At 45.2% G+C, this 27,980-nt stretch overlaps 1 protein-coding gene across 1 annotated transcript in view; it reads left to right on the top strand.

The window, feature by feature from the left end:
- The window catches only part of CORIN (corin, serine peptidase), a 1,570,916-nt gene that overhangs the window by 702,044 nt on the left and 840,892 nt on the right, over positions 1–27,980 (top strand). The window contains exon 5 of the mRNA XM_085642146.1: positions 7,560–7,741. Within this exon, the coding sequence (XP_085498272.1) occupies positions 7,560–7,741 (182 nt within the window). The remainder of the gene's footprint in view (positions 1–7,559; positions 7,742–27,980) is intronic.

The following is a 27,980-nucleotide window of genomic DNA, read 5'->3' on the forward strand; positions in this document are numbered from 1 at the left end:
ATAGGGTAGAGAGCAAGAATTAATTATGGCTATACAGCAAACAACTGAGAGGCAAGGAGAGCAAATATAGAGCATATTAAAAAATCAAGCTATCTATATAGTAACTATGATAAGAGATCAATGAGTATATAAGCAGAAACAAAAGAAGTTAAAAATTCAAGGTGGTTTGGGAACTTCTTCCAATAATGTCTGGTGATGAGTACAATTACTAGCAGATGTGTCTAAGAAGATAGTTATCAGTGACGAGATATGTTCTCTTTTATTAAGAAGGGATAAGGGGGAGATGTATGCACAAACTAATCGGTGACTGTAGCATACACTATACCACCAAGCTTGAAAAGAAAGCTGTGAGGATTGTTTCCAATGTTTAGTGATTAGTTGAAAGGCAACTGCAATTAATAAATCCACTATTGTGGTGGTACAAGTAAAGGAATGCCAATGTTCGAAGAGAATGCATAGAAAAATATGTACAGGAGAAAAAGGGAAGCGTGTATTAAAAATAGTATTAATTTGAAACCATACCTTCAACCAAAATTGTTGTGTGAAAGGACATGAAAAAAGCATATGAAATAAGTCAGCATTGGTATCATTACATGACCAACAATGGGATAAAACATCTGATTTGAATTTTTGTAAAATAGTGGGCATGATCATGAGTCTATTATATAAGAAGAAAAGGGTTTGAGTTGTGCTGGCTGATCTGGAAGTCTTACGAAGTTTTAACCATTGACCTTGTTAGGTAGGTCGCTCCCCCTCCCCACAGCACCGCCTGTGCGTCCTGTCCTTTGCCCCAGCTGCCGCTGCTGAGGAAAGTTGAGGTCTGTTCTATTGTTCTTTATACTGCCCGTATCGTTTTCTCTTTTGCTGTCTTTTTGTCTTTTGCTGTCTGTGACTGCTATCGTCTGCCTTCCCCCTGTGCCTGTATTTTCTCCTGTACCCTTCTTTCCTTCTGTTCCCATTATCACCCCCGTGATCTGTGCCCATTTTCTCCTTCTGTGAGCCCCGTAATCCGTGCCCTTTTCCCTTCTGTGCCCCCGTGATCTGTGCCCGTTTTCTCCTTCTGTGACCCCCGTAATCCGTGCCCTTTTCCCTTCTGTGCCCCCGTGATCTGTGCCCGTCTTCTCCTTCCATGACCCCTGTGATCTGTGCCCTTTTCCCTTCTGTGCCCCCATGATCTGTGCCCGTTTTCTCCTTCTGTGCCCCCCGTGATTCTGTGCCCTTGCCCTCCGTGCCGTTCACCGCTCCCGTTCCCGCCGCTGTGTCCCCTGCGGCCCCACCCCGCCCCCCTGACTGTCCATTCACTGCCCCTAGCTCCCGCCTCCCGCCTCCCAGCTGCTCCTCCCTCCCACCTCCCCATATATGGCGGCCGCTATTCACCTAAGGCAAGCGAGTCTGCGCCCATCCGTGCCTGGACCGCGCCCAGCGCCAGAACCCCTGGACCCCGCGAACACCACGACCCCCGCCTATGCTATGACTCCAGCCCCCTCCACGCACTCAACGCCGGATGATCACGCACCTGCTGCCTGGCCGCACCCGAAGCGCACCCAAGGACCCTTCTCCTGCCAGAACTGCAGCTTCACCAGCATCCGGCCCGCCAACCCACCTACAAAAGAACACAACCACCTCAGATGCATCCTTCTCAACACCCGCTCCGCATGCATACAAGCCGTGGAACTCAGAGACCTACTGGTCCCCAACACCCCAGGCGTCGCCTCCTGATGGAGACCTGGCTGAACCCCTCCTCGGCACCCGACATCGCCATAGCCATCCCGGAAGGCTATAAGATCACCCGCAAGGACTGCACCAATGGAGTAGGAGGAGGAATCGCCATCGTCCACAGAAACTCTCTCAAAGTCTCAACCAACACCGACGACACCCTCAGCACTGCCGAACACCTGCACTTCCAGATCCACACCGATCCCAAAACCACCCTCAGAGAACCCTCATCTATAGACCCCCCGGACCACGAGCAAGGTTCAGCGACTCCATCACCGACCTCGTCAGCACACACGCCCTCGCCTCCACGGACTACATCCACCTCGGGGACCTGAATTTCCACCTCGAGAACAACAACGACACCAACTCCGCCACCCTGATCGACAACCTTGCCAACCTCGGACTCAGACAACTCCTCACTACACTCACCCACTCCGCCGGCCACACGCTTGACCCCATCTTCTCCGGAAGCTCCCACGTCTCCTTCAACCACACCACCGAGCTCCACTGGACCGATCACCACTGCATCCACTTCACCTTCTGGAAACCCACCATGCACCACCACACCCAACAGATGCCGCTGCTGGAGCAAAGTCACCGAAGACCAGCTCTCCACCACCCTCGCCCAGAGCCTACCCGCAGATCCGACCGACCCCGACCCGCCACTCGCAACCACAAACAGTGGATCGACAACTGCGCCAACACCCTCGCCCCGCTCAAGAAGCCCTCCAACACCCACACTAGCAAGAAAGCCAGCTGGTTCACCGAAGACCTCCAGGCCTCCAAGCGAACCTGCCAAAAACTCGAAAAAAACTGGATCCGTGAACGAACACCGGAAAGCTACACAGCCCACAAGAAAACCACCCGCAGACACCACCACCTCATCAGATCCACCAAAAGGACCTCCTTCAAAGACCGCCTAGACAAAAATGCACGAAGCTATTCAACATCGTGAAGGAACTCTCCAACCCCAGCTCCAACACCAACGAAATCCCACCTTCACAAGACCTGTGCGACTCGCTGGCCACCTTCTTCCATCGCAAGATCACAGACATCCACGACAGCTTCAACGCCGTCACCACCCCGGCAACCACTGAGATCCCCGCTCCCACCACCAGCACCAACCTCCTGATCGCCTGGACCAACATGAACGACGAAGACACCATCAAGATCATGAGCACCGTCCACTCCGGATCCCCGGAAGATCCCTGCCGACACCACATCTTCAACAAAGCCAGCAGCACCCTCGCACCCCATCTCTGAAAAACCATCAACATCTCTTTTAAGACAACAACCTTCCCGGAGAGCTGGAAGCATGCAGAGATCAACGCCTTACTCAAGAAACCCAAGACGGACCCCAAGGACCTTAAGAACTTCCGACCCATCTCCCTGCTCCCGTTCCCGGCGAAGATCATCGAAAAGGCCGTCAACAAACAACTGACCAGCATCCTCGAGGAGAACAGCATGCTGGACCCATCCCAGTCCGGGTTCCGCAGCAACCGCAGCACCGAAACTGCCCTCATCGCCTACCCATTGTTGTTTAAGTTTTAAAACTTCTGATGCAATTTTAGGAGTTTCTTGAAGGAACACCAGATCTGACTTAAAGTTAGATAAATGGGTGAGTACTCTTTGCCTTTTAACCTCTTCAGCGCTGCGCGGATTCCCGCGCAGTGCTGAAAGTTCTGAGCGCGGGCGGGGCCATGACGGAACGGTTCCGTCATAAGCACAGCCCAACCGGCGTGCATGACGGAACCGTTCCGTCATCGGCATCAAAGAGGTTAATAGGTGAGTCCAAACCTTTAACATTCCAAGAAATACCATATAACATCATTTATCAAAAGATAAAAAAGAAGTAGGAATAGCTAAAGCATAAATATTATAAACTCTGAAACATGCGACATAATGGTAAACTACACTCTCAAACATAGACAGAAAGTAATAGGAAGTGAAGACATTTTTGTTAGAAAGCGAAAAGTGCTAGATGATAGAAAATAGGGAAGGAGAAGATAGAGAGACAGTAGATAGCAAAAACACAAACAGGGGTAGAGGGTGTTGAGGCCACAAAAGGAAGATGGTACAACCGACCAAGACTCCTGGCAGGCGAGGAGGAAGGACAAAAACATTCAAACAGACGATAAAAGACCATGGGTAAAACAGGAGAAACAGCACCTGGCAAGGAAACATAAAATGGAGAAAACATATATGTTATTCAGAACATTGCTTCCAAGAATTGCAATTATCTAAAAATCGCTGTAGCAAAATAGGATCTTCATATGTAGTGGTTTTGTTTTTGTTAGTCACCTTAAAGAGACAAGAATGTATTAAGCCAAATCTAGCATTAAGATTTTGTAATGCCGGACGCATGGCGAGAAAGCTTTTCCTCTTATTTGCCGTAGCTTTAGCATAGTCTTGAGAGAAAAATGATGGAGAACCTTGCCAAGAGATACGGCGTTTGCATTTAACTGCTTGGAGGACTTTCAACAAATCAGTATATTCCAAACAGTAAATGATTACAACTCTAGGTTTATGCGATGATGATGATGAACGTAAATATGACCAAGTCTATGTATCCTTTGTATATTCATTTGTGGAGTTTCAGGTAAGTCAAGAATCTGCAGAAGAAAAGTTTGGGAAAAGGCAATAGTATCGGATCCTTCAAGTCTTTCAGACAAGCCATAAATGCGAAGCTTGTAGCACCTACAACGGTTTTCAAAGTTCTCCACCTATTTTTGAAGTTGAGAGATTTCCACTTGCATTGGAATAATTTGTTGAGAAGTAGTTTGTGGAGATTCCACTTGCCGTTCCATTAGAGTAACTTCATTGTCAGTGGCAGACCATTTATCATCCGGCTTTGAATGTGCTTATTTGTTTCTTCCACATATGGCTTAAGGGCTCATATTTCTTCCAAAAGCAACTCCATAGATATTGGTGGTGGACAATTAGCAGGGGAAGGAGGGTCTTTTTTTAACTCACTTGGTTGATGCTGATGTTGAAGAAGGGACCAGCTTAGTGGAAGACTTAGTAATTGGAAGAGGAGCATTTGTTGCATAAATCCCAGAAGTTGAATATGAAGCATTTGAACACAAGTTGGTCGCACACTGCTCGTCACACCAGCAAGTTGCCCCAAGGACTGTGGTGAATGTAGTGGCGACGGCGGGTACGCCTATGCCACGATGTGTAAAAAGAAAAAAGTATGTGTTGCATTTAGCCATCCCTGGACACGTGTTTCGAGGTAGTTGCCTCTCGTCAGCAGGGAGCAGGACAATGTAAAGGGGTGCCGAGTGGACTGCCAAAATGTAATTAAAACAGGTCAAATACCTCTCATGGCGCGCAGGTGCAGAACCAGGGCTCGTCAGCCCGATAGCTCACGGGAGCCGTAATAATTTGAACACAAGTTGGTCGCACACTGCTCGTCACACCAGCAAGTTGCCCCAAGGACTGTGGTGAATGTAGTGGCGACGGCGGGTACGCCTATGCCACGATGTGTAAAAAGAAAAAAGTATGTGTTGCATTTAGCCATCCCTGGACACGTGTTTCGAGGTAGTTGCCTCTCGTCAGCAGGGAGCAGGACAATGTAAAGGGGTGCCGAGTGGACTGCCAAAATGTAATTAAAACAGGTCAAATACCTCTCATGGCGCGCAGGTGCAGAACCAGGGCTCGTCAGCCCGATAGCTCACGGGAGCCGTAATAATTTGAACACAAGTTGGTCGCACACTGCTCGTCACACCAGCAAGTTGCCCCAAGGACTGTGGTGAATGTAGTGGCGACGGCGGGTACGCCTATGCCACGATGTGTAAAAAGAAAAAAGTATGTGTTGCATTTAGCCATCCCGCCACTACATTTACCACAGTCCTTTGGGGCAACTTGCTGGTGTGACGAGCAGTGTGCGACCAACCTTTGCACAATTGAATATGAAGCAGTATGATCCGAATGCTCCATATCGCACTGTACCATGGAGAATGGGTTAGAAGTTGATCAAACAGGGGATCTAGTACATAACAGTGGATTGGAAACGCTGCCTCTGGTAGGTCTGGTTCTCCCCATACACATAAATGACAAGTTAGCAAAAAAACATCACAGGTTAGAAATAGGGAAAAAAAATCAGTCAAAAACAGTCAATAGTATATTGTTGAAGGACAATATTTGACATCCATAGGCAGCATAATTAAAAATATTGTGAAAGGGATCATATATTAGTAATGACTAATATGTGTAGGCATATGCACTAAAAGAGTCCACATAATGTTGAAAAGGCTTGTGAAAAAATGCATTGTAGACCAATAGAAGAAGTTGGCTGTGAAAAAATAATGTTCAAAACAATTCAAAAAGATTCAGGCAAACAAAAATGACTGCATCGCTGCCAGACGTGCGTTATAAAAAGCACGTTATGTGTAATGGCGGTCACGAATAATGTCAGAGAGACACACCACCGATAGTAAAAATGAAGTTGCGGTGTTAACCGCTAACCGGGGTAGGTTGTGTCGCAGTGGAAGTGCCAGCGCATTCTCTAAGTGAAGAAACCTGCTGTATGAAGGTGGTAGGGTGGAGGGTCCGAGTGGGAGAGTATGATGCCTCGGTAATCGCCGCAGAGCCCCGCTAGCCAGCCGCCATCTTCTTTTGGCATCAGACCAACCCCCCTGCATGTGTATTATCTTAGCATTGCACGCACTACCTGGGGCTTAGTTCCAGGGGGGGTGTTTAGTGTGGTACAACCCCCTAAAAAAATATTCTGTTGTAAATTGTTGAGTACAAGTGTTTTTAGTCAGATAATGTGAAGTGTCTGTTGGATTTCTACTGGAAGTCTTACATGCCCACACCGAAAAAAGCTCTCTCCTATGTTTTGAAGGCCTTAGAGAATGTTGATTCGATTGAAACATATTTTGTTTTAAGTAACCCTAACAATTCTCCCTCCTCTCTCTTTCCAATACCGCTTCAGCCCCCCTCATGTTCAGCTTATCATATTATGTATTTTAACAAGATGTCCAAGCGTGATTGTTGGGAAATCTGAAGCTTACCGTCCCGCCCCCCACTCATACTGACCAGGATACGCCTCTGCACACTACGCGTGGCTAGAGTTAGGGAAACTAAAGAAATTACTCTTTCTTACGCAAAAAAACTCTTTTCAATATAACTGCTTTTGTACTGAATATGCACTCGTCCTAAAATATCTTATGCAAGGAGGCCAGTTTGATATACTTCCCCGCATTTACTGCATCTCTCTCCCCTGGACCCTTAAGGTGCAGCTTTGTGTGTCAAAAGCTTCAGGGAACAAGTTATGACTTTGTTGGCGCATATGAATCTGTTTATCTTAACCAATCCTGATCTGTGAAATCCCACCAATGTGATATAGGTTCAAGTCTACATGAGCATAACGTATGAATGAGTGTGCACAACATATGCGTGTGACCTGTCACTGTGCACGTGTGTACCTCTTTCTGCATCAATCATTAATTTTGGATTCCTAAATTATGACTTTTGTAGCTGTGATTCTGAATTAAGCCTGGGCAACCAACGCTTGGTGAAAGGGGCCAATGACAGGGTTGTGTGTCAAGAACAGGCAGAATATTTGTGGGCTGCAGTTCATGGGCGGTTATTTTCTACTGTTTTAGCTTATAAAACGTTGCAAACATATATCTATGCATCTGTCTATGAACATACGAGTAACAGTCAGACCATTGCAAGCAGTGACGTGCATTACCATGCTCTTAATCATTGTTAAATATTATGCATAAAATGTGCGATGATTGTGTTAATGCAAGCAGTGAACGCGAAGAGCATGACGGGAGATCCAGGCGTCTCACGACTGTTTTCTCTTGTCTCCCTCGTCTCCTTGCTTCCCACAGCCAGGTCCACCTTCCCTGCAGGTCATTCTGCGAAGCTGCCAAGGAGGGCTGTGAGCCCGTCCTGGAGATGGTGAACTCTTCCTGGCCAGAGTTCTTGAAGTGTTCCCAGTTCAAGAACAAAACAGAAAACGACTCCAGCAGCGCCGTCTGCTTCTCCCCGCAGCAAGAGCGGGAAAGGCAATGTAAGTTGTCAGGCTCTGGGCTCTGGCAAAAAAGGCGTTGCGTAATTTGGGGCTAAACACAGAATTATGTCTTTTATAGCGGATTTCAAATATTGATATAATGTCTACTGAATGGTCACTTATGATGCAAAAAGCAGATGGCGGCTGCTAAAGTGAAAAATTGATTTCTTGGCACAAATAAAATGAACCGAAGGACCATCTCAGACGTACAGATCATATGAAGAGAGAGCTTCGTGGCTTCTCCCGGGATTAATTCTCCAATCCACTAATATGTCACAACATATTTTGCAAATGAGCAACTGAATTTATTCTAACCGCAGATTCCACCTGAGCAGGGGCGGCTCTGACCAGTGGGATCGCCAAGGAGTGATGCAGGATACTGTGCTGGCTGGGTCTTCCTTGAACAGCAAAGTAGCAGGCATGCATCCACTGCGTCATGCATTACCTTCTGAGTGATGTGACCCTAGTGGCTTGCTCATATCGGCGTGTTGTGACCCATGCCCACCTCAGCCACAGTAGTGACATTGACAAGTGCAGGCATCAAAGGTCCAGTACATGTTCAGGCTTAGGTTCACATTTCCATCCATGATCTAGGGTTGGGAACAAAGAATATCACCAGCTGGTGGATGGAGTTTCCCTCACTACTTAGGTCGAGCCTGCAAGCAGTGCTCATGCGCAGCTGCTGGGCATTGATCTCTCGCATCTTAACAAGAGAACCCTTTAAAAAGGGGGTTTTAGCCCACCCAATAATTACCATTGATTGGCTTCATGGTCACTCTTGTGTTCTTGCTTCTCATTGGGCATCGTGCCGGGGATTTACTTTTTTCTTTCTTCGTGTCTGCTTGTCCCGTGGATGGATGGAGGAGGGACCAAGTACTTATTGATTGCTTTATTAGCGTCCGTCCACTGTTGCGCTCGGATTGAGGTACTTTTTAGGTATCGCCTGCAAGGTGCTTGTGCTGTGCTTGTGAAATCTCTTGTATTTAATATATCTTCAAAGGGGGCTCTTATCAGTTCGCATAGCTGAATTACTGTTTTCATTCACTTTTGTGTGGAACTTTTTTGTTGTTGTTATCTTCTCCTGGCTCACGCATTTACGATACGTCGGTTAAAGCTGTTCGTACTGTTTAAGCCGCTTTCACAGTCAAGATAAGGGGGCACATGTATGAAAGAACAGGTTTGCGAGTCCTTAATAGCGTTTTTTTGCAAATCGCTATTAAAGGCTCGCAAACTGCTATGTAGGTAGGTTTCGCATTTAAAATAGCGGTTCCCACGCATTCCTTACTTGCGACTCTCAAATTGCGAGTCGCAAATAAGGAATGGCTTCCCATTAATTTCTATGGGACAAGAGGCCCATAGGAATGAATGGGAATAGCACAGTGATACAAGGATGAAGACTCCAGAAAGGTTAGAGTATTGTCCTTTATTCCTGACTCCTCTCTCCACCAGCATACATCTCTAGTCACCAACATTCTACATCTCTAGTCACCAACATTCTAATGTCCCCTTCAGGGTTATTTTCGTCCCTGAAGGAATCTTGCACGCCAGCAGGGGGAACGAAGGTATTGGTAAATCTACATCTTTTTGTGCGCAGATCGCACTTCCCAGCATGTCAGTTGTAGTTCATCGGTGACACGCACACCTCAAGTTAAGGCTACTGGGATTACATTTCTTCTATGTCACCATGGACATAGCATATTTCATTAGGCGTAAGGCGTTCCAAACCACATATCCCATCCTCGTCGCCAGTGATACAAGGATGAAGACTCCAGAAAGGTTAGAGTATTGTCCTTTATTACTGACTCCTCTCTCCACCAGCATACATCTCTAGTCACCAACATTCTACATCTCTAGTCACCAACATTCTAATGTCCCCTTCAGGGACTTGGAACAAACCATCTGCAGTAGGGGTGATTCGGGACATACCAATTCTAGATATACTGGTCAGTAGCATGGCATAACTTGGAAAACACTCGTAACACACACGCAATTTGCAAGTACCCAATAGTTACTCGCAAATTGAGCACGCAATTTCAAGGGTGCAAGGGTCCCAAAAGGACACCCTGTTGCACCCATGAAATATGCATGTGTGCACATGTGGCGCACATAGATGCCCTAAGGCCGTCTATGTGTGCCACATGGCACTTTGAAAAAAGCAAAAAAGTGTTTTTTTCACGGAAATCGCAAATTACCACCAATTCAAAATTGGTGGTAATTTGCGATTCCTTACAGCATTATCGCAATTTGCGATGGCTACTGGAATAGCATTTAGGGAATTGCAAATTGCAATTCTCTAAATGCATTAGCAAAATAGGGAATCGCAAAATTTGCGATTCCTTTAATTGAGAGGGCCTTTTGGGATGATACATCCCAAGAGGCTTTTTCCCATTCGCAAACTTGCCGATTCTGAAAATTGGCTTGTTTGCGAACGGTAAAATGGCTTCATACATGTGCCCCAAGATCTCTTCCCATGGAAAAGAAAGACAGCTCTAACTATGCTGGAATGTTTGCTTTTTCTTACTTAGTTATGTAAAGCAGGTGCTTTAGCCTTAGAACGTTTGTGGTATTTCATATTGATGCCTCAGTATCTTTCTTTGCACTGTCTAGGCATTATCGGATTGCTTTGTTTCAACTGAATCTTTCTGGTCGTTATGATCAAATTCTAAATGTTGCAATAACCATTGCATGTTAAAAATAAAGTTGTCATAACTCCACTAAGCACCTAATATTGCTTTATTTGACTACGAAAAAGGCAGTCGCCATTGCAGTTAAAATGGACTTTATTTGAATCTATCAGCCATGCAGTGGCACTGGGGCCAAAAGGTCTAGGGACCCCACTAAATCCAGATTATTGATCAGAACTCCCCTAAACACCAGCATTACTGGGAACAACAGCGAAGGCAAGATGGCTGCTGAGTGAGAGGTCTCTGAACTCACCTCCACCTCTCTCCATCGCTTCACCAAGTTCGTCCTCCTCACGGACGGCTGCGATGACAGGCGCTGACCAAGATGCGTCCCGGTTACGCTGATTCCCTGTGCGAAGCGAGAAGTCTGCGGGGGCCGAGGGTGAAACACGAGATCGGTTCATGGTTGAGCCGTACCTGCCATTCGCGTTGGGAAGCACTCGCATGGCTGCTACTGTCAGCGCTATCCGGTTGGTGCTCCATAGGGTTGCCTAGCAACGTAGGAGCTACGGTTGTGCTCCGAAAGGTGAACGAAGGAATGGCGACGCCGCAAGGAGCCCGCAACAAGACGCGCTCCTCGATTCCTGCTAGCGCTCTTGGGGGGCACCCGGCTATGGAGACGAAACCAGATGTTGGAGTCAAGAAACTTGGCACGGGTAAGAGCCTCCAAAATAGCAGGACTAAGAGCGGGAAAATCAATAATATTTACACAGTAAACAGCACATCGGCCGGCGGATCAGCGAGAAATCAACCGGTAATCAGTAGCATTTTTTCAAAAAAAGGCATTAGCAAAGAGGGTGAGCAAAGGTGCAGGATGCCCAAGGATGATACTAATCTAACTAATATCGTCGCTAGTGCTGGGAGGGTAGAGGGAGCCCTGCTAGACGAAGACTCACTGGGAGATAAGCGAGCCTCCTGAGGGGAGAACAATGAGGATACTTTGCTGGACATGGCTGTGGCTAATTCTCCTATAACTATCCAGCAAGAGAATGTGGACTGTGTGGACTGTGTGGGAGCATCTACCCTTCTTGTTAGTATTAAAGCTAAAACCAAAGCTAACGGTATTAAAGAAATCGATGCACACGATGCACACACCATCCCTGAAACAGCTGTGGGGGGGGGGGGGGGTTACCTCGCAGGAATCACAGATTTGGGCTATCTATCCCCCGACCCCACGGACCCCACAGAGAACTTTTTTTCCCTGAATGAGGAATCTGTTGATTCGGATTCCAGCGAGTCAAAAAGTGGCAGCGGAGATGATGGTTGTGCAGATACCTCTACGAGCAACTGTAGCCAACAGGGGAGCCGAAGAACCTACAGGAAAACCAAGAGACTCTCTGAAGGCAAGAAAATTACTCATATTCAAGACGGAATAGAGGATGAGAAAGAACTCAAATGGGATTACTCAGATGCACATATTCTTTCCCTTGCGCTATCACATGGGGCAACTCCCGGGGGTTTGGAGGCTTCTAGAAAACCTGAGTCTGCTGCCGAGCCTATATTAACAACGATTCTACAAAAACTAAATTCATTTCAAAATGAGGTCAAAACTGAAAACCGCCATGCTCGAATGGCTGGGAAAAAATTGCAGGGGTCGGTTCGTAAAATCGGGAAAACTTGCACTGAAATAGCAGAAAGAATGTCCATGGTGGAAAATCGGACAGAGGTCCTGGAATCTACCGTCGATATGTTAAAAACTCAGGTAACATCCCAAGAAGATGTGATAAAAGATGTCATGTGGAAGCTTGAGGAGGCGGAAAATCGCCAACGACGGAATAACCTTAGGATCTTAGGGATTCCAGAGAACAGCGAGGGAAGCGACATTCGCGCATTTACTATCAATCTGTTCAAAAATGCGTTTCCGGGACTAGCACACTGGGTCTGGGAAAAGGAGATCCAGAGGGTGCATAGATTCCCAATGTTTGTACCTAAACGCGCACAGAATAACCAGTCTTATCCCAGAGTCATTCTAATCTACTTTGGGAATTTTGTGCTCCGTCAAGCAATATACGATCTGGCTAGACCCAATAAAAAACGGACCTGGGATAACTTCTCGTTTTTTGCCAAGCCAGACTTTGCACATGAAACAGTAGAAAGACGTTGGCGACTCCGGCAGCTGATTGCACCATTCCAAAAAGCTGGTGCTGCTGTTTTCCTTCAAAATCCTGCCAAATTGAAGGTTATTTCACAAGGCCGGACCTGGTTTTTCACTTCAGAAATCCAAGCTGAACAATTACTTAAGGAGATAACAACTGGCAAAGCAGGACCCACTTAGCTTTATGAATACTAATTGCTATTGAACATATCTTTTCCCATTGTTTTTTTTTTTTTTTGGGTTATTCAAATCGGTCTATAGTCTGGTGTTCCTTCTAGATTTATCGATGTTCAATCTCTCTATATTTGTTCATCCTCCTACTTTTCTTCTCTCCTTTTAGCCTGTGATAATGTGAGGGATGGGACGATGAGGGGATGAGGAGCGGTGAGAGGGAAAGAAGGGAAGTGGAGTAGCAAAGAGATAAGAGATAGCTGTTGGTATCAACGTCTTGGTGATGGGGAGGGTGGAAGGTGGGTGAGGTCTGTTCAGACGCTATCACACAGGCTCAGGATTGAGCCTGGTTGCCTAAATTTTGGTGGGAGGGTGGGGGAGGGGGTTCGGGTGGGGGTAGGGGTACAGGGGGAGAGAGGGAGAGGGGGAGCTTCAGACACAACGTTTATGTGAGGACTAGAGAGTGGAGGAGTCAAGATAAGAACAGACTAAAAATATCTATGTTAGTTTTTGGTAAACTTGTTATGCAACTGGGGAGCGTATCGTTTTTTGGTGCAGATCACCTGATCAAACAGCAATATGGCTAAATTGAAAATTGCCACTATAAATATTTGTGGCCTTAATGACATCAAGAAAAGGCAGAGAGTAATGGTAGGGCTACAGGGGATTGGCGCTAATATCCTATGTTTACAAGAGACACATGTAGAAGGGTCACAACATTACTTGCTCAAAACATTAGGGTATCAACTGATTGCAGCCTCAACACAAGGGGCACGAGTAAGGGGGGTGGCAATCTTGGCTAAAGGGGGAGATCTTCAGTTTATACGTACACTAGCGGACAAATTTGGTCGTTGGGCTATCACAGAGTGTCACTACGACTCCGGAAAAAGTAAAATGACGTTGTGTACTATCTATGGAAGTGTTAGTGACGACCCTGATGTGTTGTCCCTGATGGCTAATGAACTATCTCAGTGGCCTCTTCCCCTAATCGTCTGTGGTGACCTTAATATACATCTGCCAGGGGAGTGGCTGTCAGATCCAGATTTCAGATATACAGGACGGAAACCAAAAGTTTACCAGGCTCTAAAAAATCTGTGTGTTTTACACGGCTTAGTCGATTGCTGGCCGAATGGGCATCCCGGGGACCCTGGATTTACATACTATTCATACCCACACTCTCGGCTTGTCCGGCTAGATTATATACTTATGTCTAGTACTTTGTTGTCTGGTAGTACAATAGTAAAAACACCCAGAATTTTATCGGACCATAATCCTCTTGTACTAAGCTTGGATAAGGGGCTAAATAAGCCGAAGACATGGACTTTCGAGAGAGCATTCTTGGGGAATGAGAAATTCTGCCAACACATGACAGAATGGATAACAGGTTTTCTTGAGGTCAACGTTGGTAGCACTACTGTCGATGTGGTATGGGACGCTCTAAAAGCTGGTATTAGAGGGGAGACAATGCAGTTTTCTTTCCGTTCCAACAAAGAGGCTAAAACAAAAATGGCAACACTTCAGGGCAACTTGGGTAGGGCGGAAGAGGAGCTGACCAAGGTTATCCAAGATGGAGGTACACCCGAGAATGAATTAAACTGGGTTGCTGCCGCCAAAAACCAGATTATCGATGTCCTAACAGAAAAGGTAGTTGCTAAAGCCACAGCCCATAAAGAGAAAATCTATGAGTGGAGCGAACAGGTTGGCCATCAGCTGGCGATACGTACCAGAGAAGAATATTCTGCTAATCTTGTAAAAGAGATTTTAGACCCAGAAACTGGCCTGAAAACTGAATCTTCCGAGATTAGAATGGTATTCCAAAAATGTTATCAGAATCTCTACGAAACTGCAGAGAACCAAACGAGTAGCTCAGAGACGTATCTAAATTTAAATGCACCAACAGTTCTGGAAAAAGAGGATCAGAATAGCTTAGATGGTATTCCATCTTGGGAGGAAATTCTATCATCTATGACCAGCCTCATCACAGGGAAAGCCGCTGGTATGGACGGTATTCCAACAGAATTTTATGTCAAATTCTCACTACCACTAAAAAATATTTTGCAAGAACTGTTCATCCATATCTTCGAGGGTGGAAAACCACCAGCTTCATGGTCATCCGCTAAAATCGTAGTTTTCCTAAAAAAAAACAAAAATCCTTTAGAACCTGGGTCCTATCGCCCCATTACATTGATAAACGGCGATTCTAAAATATTTTCTAAACTTTTAGCCAACCGACTAGCCCCCATTATACATAAGATTGTATCGGAACGACAACATGGGTTCATACCCGGGAAATCCACAATTGACCACGTCCAAAGGGCAATATCTCTTTTTGACTTTACTCAGGTGACAGGAGACCCTATGGTGCTCATTTTACTTGATGCCGAAAAAGCCTTTGATAGGGTCTATTGGGAATACCTCTGGATCACAATGTTACACTATGGGATTAGCCAGCGATTCATCAAGGCAACACAAATGCTTTATGTTGAACCTATCGCTAGGGTAGTAATAAATGGGATGTTGTCAGATAAAGTAACCATCACACGGGGGACAAGGCAGGGGTGTCCATGTTCTCCCCTTCTTTTTGCGATATATATTGACCCGTTCATTCGCAGGCTAGAGCAAATTATATTAATCCCCCCAATATGGGTACAAGAATTCGAGACTAAAACTCTAGCCTTTGCAGACGACATCGCCATAGTCACTAGCAATCCAAGCAAAGCAATTGTTGAGATAGAAAAGGAGGCTCTACTTTTTGGAGCAGTCTCTGGCTATAAATTAAATCAGACCAAAACGCAGATTATTCTTAATGACAAGATCAAGATGAACGATGCTAGAGTCACCAACAAAGCTACGTATCTTGGAGTTAGCATCTCGGCAGACGTGGACAACATAGTTAAGGACAATGTAGAGCCTCTGATCCAACGTACCAAAAAAGAACTGATACGTCTTAACAACCTTCATCTAACGATAGGAGGAAGATCTAATGTGATCAAAATGCTGTATCTTCCCAGATTTTTATATTTTTTTAGGGCCATTTGTTTAGAATTTCCACCTCAACTTTTCCGGTCTATCGATTCTATGTTTTCCAAATTCCTATGGGGCTATAAAAATCCACGCCGGGCCTTAAAATACATCACCCTACCAAAGGATAGAGGGGGTATGGCAATGCCTAATTTTAAATTCTATTATTGGGCCACGGTTTTGAGATACTGCTCAGCACTTATTTCTTCAGAGCCCATTGGCGATAGTATACCTATCCCACAAACACTTATACTAGGTAGGGGCTCTGAAGGATGCTTGTGGCGACATATGAATGTTAATTACTTCAAGAAAATAAAATTCAAGAGTATCCATGGGATTTATAAGGTATGGGGCTGCTCTCGCAAATTGCTGGGCTTTGGTCGATACTCATACTATACCCCGATTTCCAAAAATAACGATCTCCCCGAGATATTTGATGACAGGTGTATGAATCAGTGGATACAAATAGGGATATTACAGCTTGGCTGTTTCTTTAATAGAGTAGGTCTGAAGACCTTCGAAGAACTACGCAGAGACTATGACCTCTGTCATAGAGATTTTTTCAAATACCTACAGGTTAGAGACTTTCTGTTAAAAAAGGGGGGCGCTAGGGAAAAATTCCACCCTACGCAAATCATGGACCGGATTTGTAAAAAATCCCCTCTAACTATTGGTGAGATATATGAATTTTTGAACTCATTGGGTTCCGACGATATGGAGAAACAGATCGAGACATGGCAGATAAAATTAGCTGTACCACCTCAAATCCCTTTTCGATCCTTCGAAATGTCACAGTCCAGTTATATGTCAGCTAAACTGCAAGCTCAGTATTATAAAACATTCTTTTCATTGTATTATACTCCGAAGAAAATTGCAAAGTGGGGGACCGGGAAAGGTACTACATGCCCACGCTGTTCATTATTTGAGGGTGATAGTGTTCATATGTTTGCCTCCTGTAATGCTCTGACAAATTAATTAAGGGAGATCTCCGATTTTTTATCGCAAATTTCCGGAACAGCTATATATATATCTACAGAGGAAATATTGTTGGGTACAACAGATTGTATTCGTCCAAAAAATATGCACGGTCTGATCTTTGTAGCTATGGCCATCTTTAGGCTATGCATAGCCTCAGTTTGGCTGGATCCAAACCCTCCGACGTTCCAACAATGGAGGGCCCGCCTACTAGCAACATGCAATCTGGAGGTAACTATATATAGAAGAAAAGGGCGTAATAAGTGCAAAAGAGGGATGTTGATATGGGATCCATTGTTACAATGGATGTCCAACTATATTTAGGTTTATATTAAAAAAAAAAAAAAAACTTCCAAAAAGGAAATATTTAACAAACTAGAGATATTATTCTTTCTTTTGCCTACTCTATCTAATGTGTGCATCAACACTCCTCATAGTTCTATATGTTTTATGTGTCTTGGGAAACTCTGAATATTGTAACTTTGTTCGAAACGGTGGGGAGGGGGGGAGGAGGGGGTGGGGGGGCCCAGGGTAGGGGTAATGTTATTGTAGAATGCAAATCAATAAAGATGTTTAAAAAAAAAAAAAAAGAACTCCCCTAAACACCAATATTGCTATATTTAATTACTAACCAAGCAGTCACAAGTGGAGTTACCTTGCAGGCACTAGGGTCCTGATTTCAATGCTGCAGCAGGTGCAGTGGCACCGGAGCAAAAGATTTGTCATAACTCCTCTAAACACCAAGTTTTGCTATATTTTACTACTAAACAGGCAGTCACAAATGCAGTTATCTAACAAGCATTAGGGGTATGATTTGAATTGTGCAGCAGGTGCAGTGGCACCGGGCCCAAAAGTTGTCAGAACTCCTCTAAGCACCAAATATTGTTACTACATCAATTAATTCTATTATTTACCTCTTTCATTTAATTTTTCAAAATGTTACCCGCACTATACCACTAGTGACAGCATAATATAGTGCCTTTTTATACATAAACAAGTCACAACACTTTAACAGACTTTCTATAACTTATATTGTACAACTACCCAGCAAGCTACAACTTACAAGAAAAACAGCTTATTTTTACTCAATGCTTGTTTCTTCTTCCTCTTCCCCCGTTATGATGTTGTTGTCGCTTGTTTCTCTAGCAGTGTACATGGTAGCCTGTCTTAATGTATGTAGCCATTGCAAGATGATCTTTGTCAGTGAAAATACGAACAAAATACATTTTACAGTTATTACAGTGGCTTCAGTGGGAGCCTCCAGCCGCACTGCATTTGCTTGCTGCTGAGGATCTGTCACTCCACCTCAAACATACAAGGAACAGTTCACTCCACACTCCCTCCCGCCATAATGGCACATAGTGAAAAGTGTGTGCTTTCAGGCTGTATCTTTTTTTTAGCCTGTCCATTGGCTCCAAAGCATAAATAAACCCCCACCCCACCTCTGACAGCATCTGCTCTTCTAAAATAAAGAGGGTCCATCCATCAATCCATCCATCAATCCACTCAGTGTACATGCACAGTGCAATGTTCCTTTTATCTAAAGTTTAGTTTAATCTTCTCAATATTTCCTTTTCAGTGATTTTGCATGTATTAGAGCCCCGAGATGTACGGAAGGCGTCATGTTTAGGCTCCGCTCCTACCCCCTTCGATGGCTTAGTTGGGTTTCACCTGCATTAATAAAACCATTTACTCAGAGACTACTCTCTCCAGCGGTATGTTTTCTGGTTTAACAATAAACTGATGTAACCCTCATCTGTCCAATTGCAAGACCCATTGTGCTTACAAGGTCAATTATGATATTATTTTGCCACTGTATACAGGGCATGGACACCCAGATGACACCTGTACATTTATCTCTGGGACCTGAGGTCAAAGTTAAACAAACAGATGCATGATGGCAGCACATTATTGCTCTACACAACTCATGCTTATACTGATCTACCGCCATGCAGGTCACTAATGCAACTGCACTGTCCCTGTCGCACACCAAGATGTGACTTTATAGTCACAGGTCACCAGGGGGGAAAAGGCCATATGTCTTGAAAGCACAGCGGACTCAAGGGAAGTCACGCCACACCCGTCTGTGCACACTGGCAGTAGGACTCATGTCCCAGCGTCCTTAACCAGTACACGTTGTTTATACATAGCACTGCACTTCTGTGCTTTGTATGTCTGAGGAGGCATATATTTTGACCATGTATCCCTTATTGCTAAGGGTTCCGCTGGATGTGCATATTCACCCATCTAATGTGCTATGTATCATCCCATTAATAAGTGTGGGGAGAGGCCTTGCCTTGCGACAGCCAAAGCCTTGACTAGGTCACAAATCGATGCCCCTCTTTTCCCCCGTGATGATAAACGATGCACCACATGAGTAATATCTGCATGTATAGATAATGGCATGATGATTTTTAATCCTACCCTAGTCTCTTCGAGACATATTGTTTTCTAACAGTGGGTTTGCAGGCCACCCATTACTTACCATTGGTTGGCTTCATAGTCACACTCATTTCCTTATTCATCACTTAGGCTTCCTTCCTGTTGGTGTGTTTGTTCCTCCCAAGGAGCATGAACACATTATTTGTGTCTTTCAACTGCTCATTTCTTTAGGTACTACTTTTTTCTTTGTGTTTAAACACTCCACCAGAGTGTGTCTGTTGGTCTTTCTCCCTTATGTACTTCTCCACCGTGTTCCTTCCACCCACCAACCTTCCGCTGTCTTTTGGCTTGCCCCATCCTCCCACCTCCACTGTTGTCTGTCTGCTTGCCCCCAGCCATGCCATTCCACCCTCAAGTGTAATCAATTTGCCCCAGCCCCTCTCTCCCTCCCCACCTGCATTTGTCATCAGCTTCCTCCCTCCCTCCTCACCTCCGTTGTCAACAGCTTCCTCCAGCCCTTCCCTCCCACCTTCTGTTGTCATTAGCTTACCCCAAGCAACTCGCTTCATCCCTACATTGTCCGTGTTGCCCTCCGAATTGCCCTCCTCCCTCTGTGCTGCCTCCTGCCTCCCCTCATGCAATAAGCAACAAAAAAAAGCGCTATCACTTGGCCAGCACTAGCCACTTCATAGCACTTTTATTCTTCATACCAAATGTCTGTGGTGCCCCACAACACGGCCTTCCTCCGTGTTGCATCCTGCCCTGCCAGCAGTAAAAATAAAAAGGCGCTATAACGCGGACAGTGCTGACAGGATCCTAGCACTTATTTGTTTGCTTTCAGCCATGCTGCACTGCCATAGCTCTGCTGTACAACACGTCCAAAAAACGTTGACAAAGGCAATAGATGTCATAGGCGAGGCCTATTGGCACTTCTTTGAGCACTTTCTTTGCAAATGATAGAGCAACCATGTGTCTACATTACTAATGTATAAATACAATCTGAATTGTTTTGCATACCTTTGTAGAATTGATCAATTTGGCATGACGTATACTCTCTGTATTGTAAAGCATCACTGTTGGGACCATTTTGTTGTCTACATCTGAGCACCTGACCCTGCATTCTTCCTGCGGTTCTAATGTTTACGAACATTATCGGTGTAGCCAGCGGCATCACTAGGGTTGGTGTCACCCAGTGCGGTAACTCATGGTGTCACCCCCTCACGACTTACCCCATGATGGACCTCCTCGGAGTCTGCCGGCGCCAAATAACAGGACCATACAGAATCCTTAGTAACGTTTGTAAATTTAGGTCCTATATTTACAAAGGCCATAGAAGAAAAATTGAATTCAAGGTCCGAATGAATGACTACAAATCAGCCTACAGAGAGTCTAAATAAATGAGAGAAAAGGAGAAGAACAAATATGATACCAGTATACTCATGGCACTACAACTAACAGTTCTACCCCCGTTGACCTTCTGTACATGTCAACCCAGGTATGCTGATGCAGATTACATATTTGGATCTCCTGGCCCGTTATATACAGTGCCCTGGTGTTTTTAGGCTTTCTTGCATTAATGAGTCCAGCACAGATTAGATTTACACTACATGCTACATAAACTCGGATAACTCACAACTTATTATGCACAGTAAACATTACCAGTATCTTTCCACTTGATCACATGACAATTCGGAGTTAAGTTATGATTAATCTATGCAATAGTGTTCCTTCCTGTGAAAGGACAGAAGTAGAGAAACCTGACACAGATCTTGACAAGGTTTCTCTTGACTGTGTGCACCTTTTCTGCAAGAGGAAGGACTAACGTGTGAGGTTCAATAATGATCTGTTCTCGAAAGACTCTTATGGTGCATACAAGGATTGAAATCTAAGATGGGCTCCACCGGCATTTCTCACTTTGTTTTTATTTAAATGTTACCCACGGGCAATCACGCAAGGTCACCACAGGGAACCTGAATATAATACAAAGATAGAAGTGCACACTTTTGGAGCAGTGGCACAACTCAAATTGTGCCACTGCCAGGCAGTCGTACTTTGAATCTTACTACAGAACCAGTTACTGGCTGCACGGAGAAAACAGCAGTGCTTAAACAGACGCCTTGAGTGGTACCGACTGTTCCTGACATAGTAATCTTTCTGAGGAGTGAACTTCACGGTTGCCCTCTGCGGCTCTGTCCAGAAGTCGACAAACAGAAACACGTTACCTGTCTGCGCGCACCGTATCCAACATGCAAAGCTCCTCTTTCAAAGCACAGGGCGATCTCCGGGCATCTTATGTAAAGGGAAATCAAACGCGTCGCGCTCCTTTCGACAACACCTTTCACGTGCGTAACGTGTTGAAAACGGCGGGTCCGGGAGCCACGTGAGTGATATTTCGAACGTCGTCGACGTCCGGACGCCGACGTCGTATAGCTAATTGGACAATAATCTTGTCCGGCGGCCGAGTAAGGGTTCCTCCCGATTTATGTCGCTGGGCTGAAACAATGCATAAGAATAATTTCATAGAGTGATATAGAATCATAGACAGACAGTAATATTTTGCATTTTGATGTCACGGTGCCACCCCATGTGATGGTGTCACCCGGTGCGGTCCGCACCCCCCTAGTGACGCCCTGGGGTAGCCTTCTCTGCATTTAGGCCCTGCTACTCTCAGTTTATTCTTTTTCCTTTTCACCTCCTGCTCAAGTTCCATAATACTTAGGTTACTTCTGCCCATTATGAAGCCGTCATATCGGCTTTGTCAGCTGGAGTCCCGGAGACCATATCCCAACCTCTCAGCCAAGGCAAGAGTGGGAACCGAAACCAGCTCTGGCAGTTTGCTCGATTGGCCCCAAAGAGGGGATTGGGGGGGAGCGGGATGCAACTCAGAAGCACTTTTGTTACAAGGGGCCAATATTGCCGCACTGTTGCAAGACTGGACCCCAGTAACAAAACCTGCCCCACGGGCCAAAAACCGGCCCCCACCCTTCCGACCCCCGGAAAAATGCCTGGTGCCCACTACGGCCAGTCAGGCCCTGCTCTTAGCCTTCTTCTTCTACACTTTCACTCCCTTCCTGTCCCTGCCCTTCATTGTACTGCTGTGGTCACATGGCTCCTGCCACTTGTAAAATCAGCTGCACCGTAGTCACCTCTAAGTTCCTGGGGTTGCAGTTTAAACAAAGAGCAAAATAAGTGAAATCTCACCATCAGTCATTACTCTCTGTATTATATCTATATAAACGTATTTTATATTTTTCCCCTTGGTTGTTGAACTAGAAAAACTGCACTTAAATACAGATTTAACACCTCCATTGCACTTTTTTATGTATGTGAGTGTCACAAAAGTGTCCCTACGATGCCCCTAGAAGCACAAACTGCAAGGGAGATTCTGGTAAAACATTGCATAATATTTAATATTTATTATATATTGTAAGAAATTGGGTTACTGGGTGACTGGGGTGTAAGCCCTTGTCAAGCAGCAACCACAACCATCGTCAAGCAAACCCCAAATTAGCCTGTGCTCCAACCCCCCCGGTAGCTTGGCACAGAGCAGTTAGGCTTAACTAAGAGGAAATGTGTAAAGTATTTGTGCAATAGTTGAAACAGTAACACAGTGAAAACACACCACCAAGCTGCTCCTGCAACAGATTTAGAAAAATAGAGTGATTTTTTTTATAAATAAAACAAGACCATAACGACAAAATTCCAAAAAGTACAACAAGTAGAAATATGAGTTGTTAAAGATTTCAGTGAAAATAGTGCCAAAAAGCACAAAGCGCTGTGGTTATCTGGTCACACCGGACCGGGATAAAGTCACAAGTTCAGGCTTACCATGATGGAGCATGGTCCAGCTACAGGGACCCAATTAGGCCCGTTGAACAAAGTACCTTAAATCCATTTGCGAGGATCTGAGTTGAAGATGGGTCAATCAGATGGAGCGATGCATTGGTTCTGAGATGTTAGGTCCTTCGCTGTCTTCAAGGCTCCTGTCGACAAGGGTTTGCAATGCAAAATCCGTCGTAGAGGATTTGGAGTGCAGTCGGGGCATTCCACCGGTTCTGAGGAGCTGCAAAGCTGAGATGTAGAGTCCCGCATCGTTGTCGAGGCTGCTGTTGACATGAGATGTTATAGCCCGCACCGAGAATGTGTTGCACAGTCAGGTGGATGCGTGGTTCTGAGGATTGCGATGGCGATGCGTGTCTTTGCGGTGGGTTCATACCATGCAGCGGCGGCGATGTGTCGGTTTTCTCGGGGATGCGCCATGCAGCATAGGAGATGCGTCGGTTCCGCAAAATCCACAGAGGCTGACAAGCACCTTATGCCCACTTTTAAGTGCCCAGGACTGGGATGGCACCACTTGTCAGGGTAGACTCACAGATGGCAGAGTCTAGGTGCAGGTTAGAGATTGTTGGAAGCCTGATATGTCACTGAGGCTTGAGGTCAGGATGCCAGGGAACTACCCCTTGGAATCGCTCTGGGTTCAAGAGATGCAGGTCCTTCTCACCCAGGCAAGAGGGCAGGACAGCAGAGTAGCAGTCCAGCAGGGTGGCAGTCCTTTCAGCACAGCATCCCTTCCTGGCAGAGTATCCATATGTCCAGGAGTGTACTTAAGAATTATTATCTGAGGTCCTTCTTTTATACCCTGGTGCCCTAGTTCTGAAAGGTGCGAGAAGTTTCTAGATAGTCTTTGTAGTCTTTTTAGTGCATAGAAATCCCCAACCTCCCGTGCCTTGGCTCCAAGCTGGATAAGGTGACAACGCAGGTTTGTTAAGCCCTGTATGTAAAGGCAGGGACACAGCCTATTCAAGTGTAAGTGGGGCCGTGATCAGCTCCTCCTTCCCATCCTCTCATTGACGGGCCATCTAAGCCCCCCAAAGCTCCCTATTATGTGTGACTGTCTAGGAGGAATACACAAAGTTCAACTGTCACCCACACACAGTCATTTGACCCAGAGACAGGCTACAGACACCAAACGGCTAAGGCAGGAAAAAGCCAACTTTCTAAAGGTGGCCTTTTCAGAAATGTACTTTAAAATCCTACTTCACCATAAGTTAGGATTTTAAACAGTGGCGGCTCCTCCTCTAGGGCGGAGGAGCATCGACCGCCTGCTCTTAGAGCAGTGAAAAGGGGAACAATAAAATGATGATAACACAGTTATTATCATTTTATTTTTCGTTGCTGTGGGGCTAGATTAGGGCAGGCAGGTTGATGGCTCATGGAGGAGGAGTATACTGTGCACACTAAGGGCTCATCGACTGCCCAGCCAATCAGTCAAGCTCAATTTGCCTATTCCCCACCAGGCTGTAATGGACAGCCTAGTAGGGAATATGCCCAGGCTCCCTGTCCCCATCTGAGCGCTGATCCACAGCGCTCAGACTAATCACAACGCTGTATTGCAGCATTGTGATTGGTTTAGGGAAGCGAATCACAACACTGCATTGCAGTGTTGTGATTGGCTGTGGGGAGCCTGGGTGCTTCCAAGTTCCAGGACTGCGGAGGAGAGACGTGGTGGCCAACTGGAGGTAAGTGTTTTTTTATATATATATTTTTCAACCCCTCCCCGTCCCCCCCACCACCCCTGTTTCCTACCAGGCGCCACCTATTTTAAATTAGGATTCCAGAGACACCAAACACGAAATGGTTATTTCTTCCTGTTTGGAAATTAGACTTATAACATTTAAATTTAGGGAGAAGATGTGGTGTAACAACCAGATCTGTCGTATTTGGAACTAGGGAACCTGGTCTGAGTCTCTGCCTCGACTCAACATCCTGTGATTCTGGGCAAATCACTTATTCTCCCTGTGCCTACAAAGAAATTTAAAACAATAATGTGTCCTTGTGTAATGTAACTGATGCTTATGTAAAGCACTCCCATACCTTTGGGTCGAGTTTGCGCTATATAAAACTGCAAACAAATAAATAATATTCAGTAATCTCAATGTTATCTCATGGAAGAGATAGACCTTGTCGTGGTGAAAACTAATGTAAGTTTTTTTCACTACCAGTACATGTAAAACTTAAACATACATGCCCAACCTTTTAAATACATTCCACTCTGCCCTCTGGGCTGTCCAGGGCCTACTGTAGGGGTGATATTTGTATTAAAGAGGAAGGTTTGGGCCAGGTTTATTTTGCCATGTCGACATGGCAGTTTAAACTGCACACACAAGCTGTGCAATGGCAGGCCTGAGACATGTTAAAAGGCTACTTAAGTGGGTGGCACGATAAGTGGTGCAGGCTCACTAGTAGCATTTAGTTTACATGCCCTGGGCACATGTAGTGCACTTTACAAGGGACTTATTAGTAAATTAAATATGCCAATTATGTATGAGCCAATTTTATCATGCTTTAAGGCGAGAGCAGAAGCACTTTAGCACTGTTTAGCAGTAGTAAAATGCACAGAGTCCTAAGGGCAGCAGAAACAAATTCAACAAAAAGTGGAGGGTAAAGGCCGTGACGCTGCAGAGAGGCCTATGTCCAACATAAATAAATATCAAATGTTAACCTGATGTGTATACAATGTGTTTAGCATACTTTCTCTACCCTGTAACTAATACATTGATCTTACTGGTGGTTACATGAAATGGAGGACTGAATCCTCTGTCCCTTTGGTACCTAACAAGTCTAAATCAGGATTACCTATCTGACAGGTGTAGGAGAGTGGGTAAAAACTTTGGTGTGTGCTTTTGCTGAGCTCCCTCACCACCCTTACCATCAATTTCCCAAGGAGTGAAAAGAAAGGGTTCCTTTGGGGTCTTGGCATGCTTTTAGTTAAAAGGTAAAGCTCTCTTTACTCTGAGGAAGCCTCCAGGTATCCAGATAGCAAACAGTCAGATGTAAGGCACCAAACATTTTAAGGAACCACAATTAAAATTTTGAAAAAGTGAAATGGAGAATCATTTGTGAATATAGATGTACCCATTTATCATCAAAGTGGCCAGCAGGTATAATAGAAGTTATTGTTAGCAGAAGTTGCCCAAAGGGATAGATTAGACAATGATTGCAAAAAGGAAGCCTGACCTGCCTTTAAAGTTAGGTAGAAAGATTTACTTGGATCTTGGATTTCTCAGACTGTGGTTGTCTGAATGCTACATCTGGTGAGCATTCCCTGGTATTGATTTAATTCAGTCAGAGCTCACAGTAAAGAACCATTGTGGTTATGAAAAACCTCAGAGCGAGCGGCAAGGCCCCTCCAGTTGCTGAAGCAGGATGCACAGCTGTTTGGTTCAATTGTCAGATCCGATAGGTCAGGCCTCCATTTGTGAATGTCACTGATAATAAAACTGTTTTGCTGGCAATGGTCAGAGCCAGAGACCAAGGAAAGTACAATGGTCTTGGATTGAGCTGTGTTTTGAGAGAGTGTGGATTCACCACCTAGGCTCAGGGACTTGTTCTGGTGATGTTTTGCAGAATGTGTGTCCCCCAAATCCTAAAATTGTAAATACGGAAGACTTTCCTCAAATTGATTGCCTTATGATTAAATCCACAACAACTTTTGTGTGAGTTGTGCTGGTGCTAGTTAAAAAAGATCATTTAGTCTTGAGGTTCTAGGTACGCCCTCTGCCTCCTTCTGAGGCCATGTACTCCTCAGTTTGGGGTACAATGCTCAGACTTCTAGGCACTTGGGACTACAAACAGCAAGACAGGCATAGACCACTGTTAGGCCCGGGCTACACTTCACTTGATGATTAGTCTGCCATAAAAGACGACTTCTAAATATTTATACAATGCAACATTTTCCAAACTTAGACCTCAATTTTCCAAGTTAAATGAGGTTTCTGTTGTCCGAATTGTATAACCTTGGCTGTAGCTGTGTGAATAATCTGCCCATTCATTATACAATTATATTATAAACCAGCCCACTCCTTCTGTTGCTCAATCGAAGAGGACAAGTTAATCTGAGTATAACAAGGAATGTACTTGTGCGCACTTTAATAGATTTAAATTAATCTGGCACTTGATTAAAGAAAATATTAAGGGAGAACAGAGCCTCCGGTCAACATCTGCTTGTGAGTCTGGCCAATGATTTCCTTTTTTAAGTGAGTTGTGATTTGATGCTGTTCCAGGAACTGATCATGCAAGCCTCCCTTCCTAAAACGATGGTGGATGATCCAGCATGCGTCCCATGGACCGGCTGCCCAGCATTTCCCATCAGTGGCACAGAATAGTACTATTAACGCACCAGTAGCCACACTAGTGTACTTAGCATTAGCCATCTAACACGATGTGTTGCTGCGGTCAACCTAAAAGGCGAGCGACACACAAGGTTAAAAACGTAATGTATAATTCATTCATTCTATGCAGATATTAAAGTTATATGAATTGAGTTGCGTGCAATAAAAGGGCTAGAAGTGCAATATTAGTTAAGTGAAACGTCTGCCCTTGCAAATGACTAAACATTGACAGTGCTTAATTAATGAAAGACTCAGTGCTCGGTGCCCGAAGCGCTGATCAGAAGGCTGTGTCCGACACTATTACATGTCAGGGTGCCGAATACCATGCTGCGCAGTCTGGAGTCAACCTCATGGCGCTTTAACCCACTACCATTCGCTTCCTGCCTGTTTATCTCACTCTCGCAGATTCTAGCTTTCTCCCTTTGTCACTGTTTTTCAGTCTTTCTTTTTCTCCTTCTTTCCCCTCTGTTTATTTGTCCCTCTCTTTCTATCGGATAATGTTCCATGAAAAAAAACTAAGGGGCAGATTTATGAGCCCCTTGCGCCTCATTTACGCCGCCGTGGCGTCACTTTTGTGACGCAGCGGTGGCGCAAATCCTGCGCCATGCTGCGGGGTATTTACAACGTGACGCACCTGGCAGATGCGTCACGTTGTAAAGCCCTGCGCCACATGTAGGCGTTCTGGAGCAGGGCGGGGCGTTCCGGCGCAGGAACGCCTCCTAAAAGTGGCTGAGTGAAAT

The sequence above is a fragment of the Triturus cristatus genome, chromosome 2_2 (genome assembly GCF_964204655.1).
Source record: "Triturus cristatus chromosome 2_2, aTriCri1.1, whole genome shotgun sequence".
Lineage (NCBI taxonomy): Eukaryota > Metazoa > Chordata > Amphibia > Caudata > Salamandridae > Triturus > Triturus cristatus.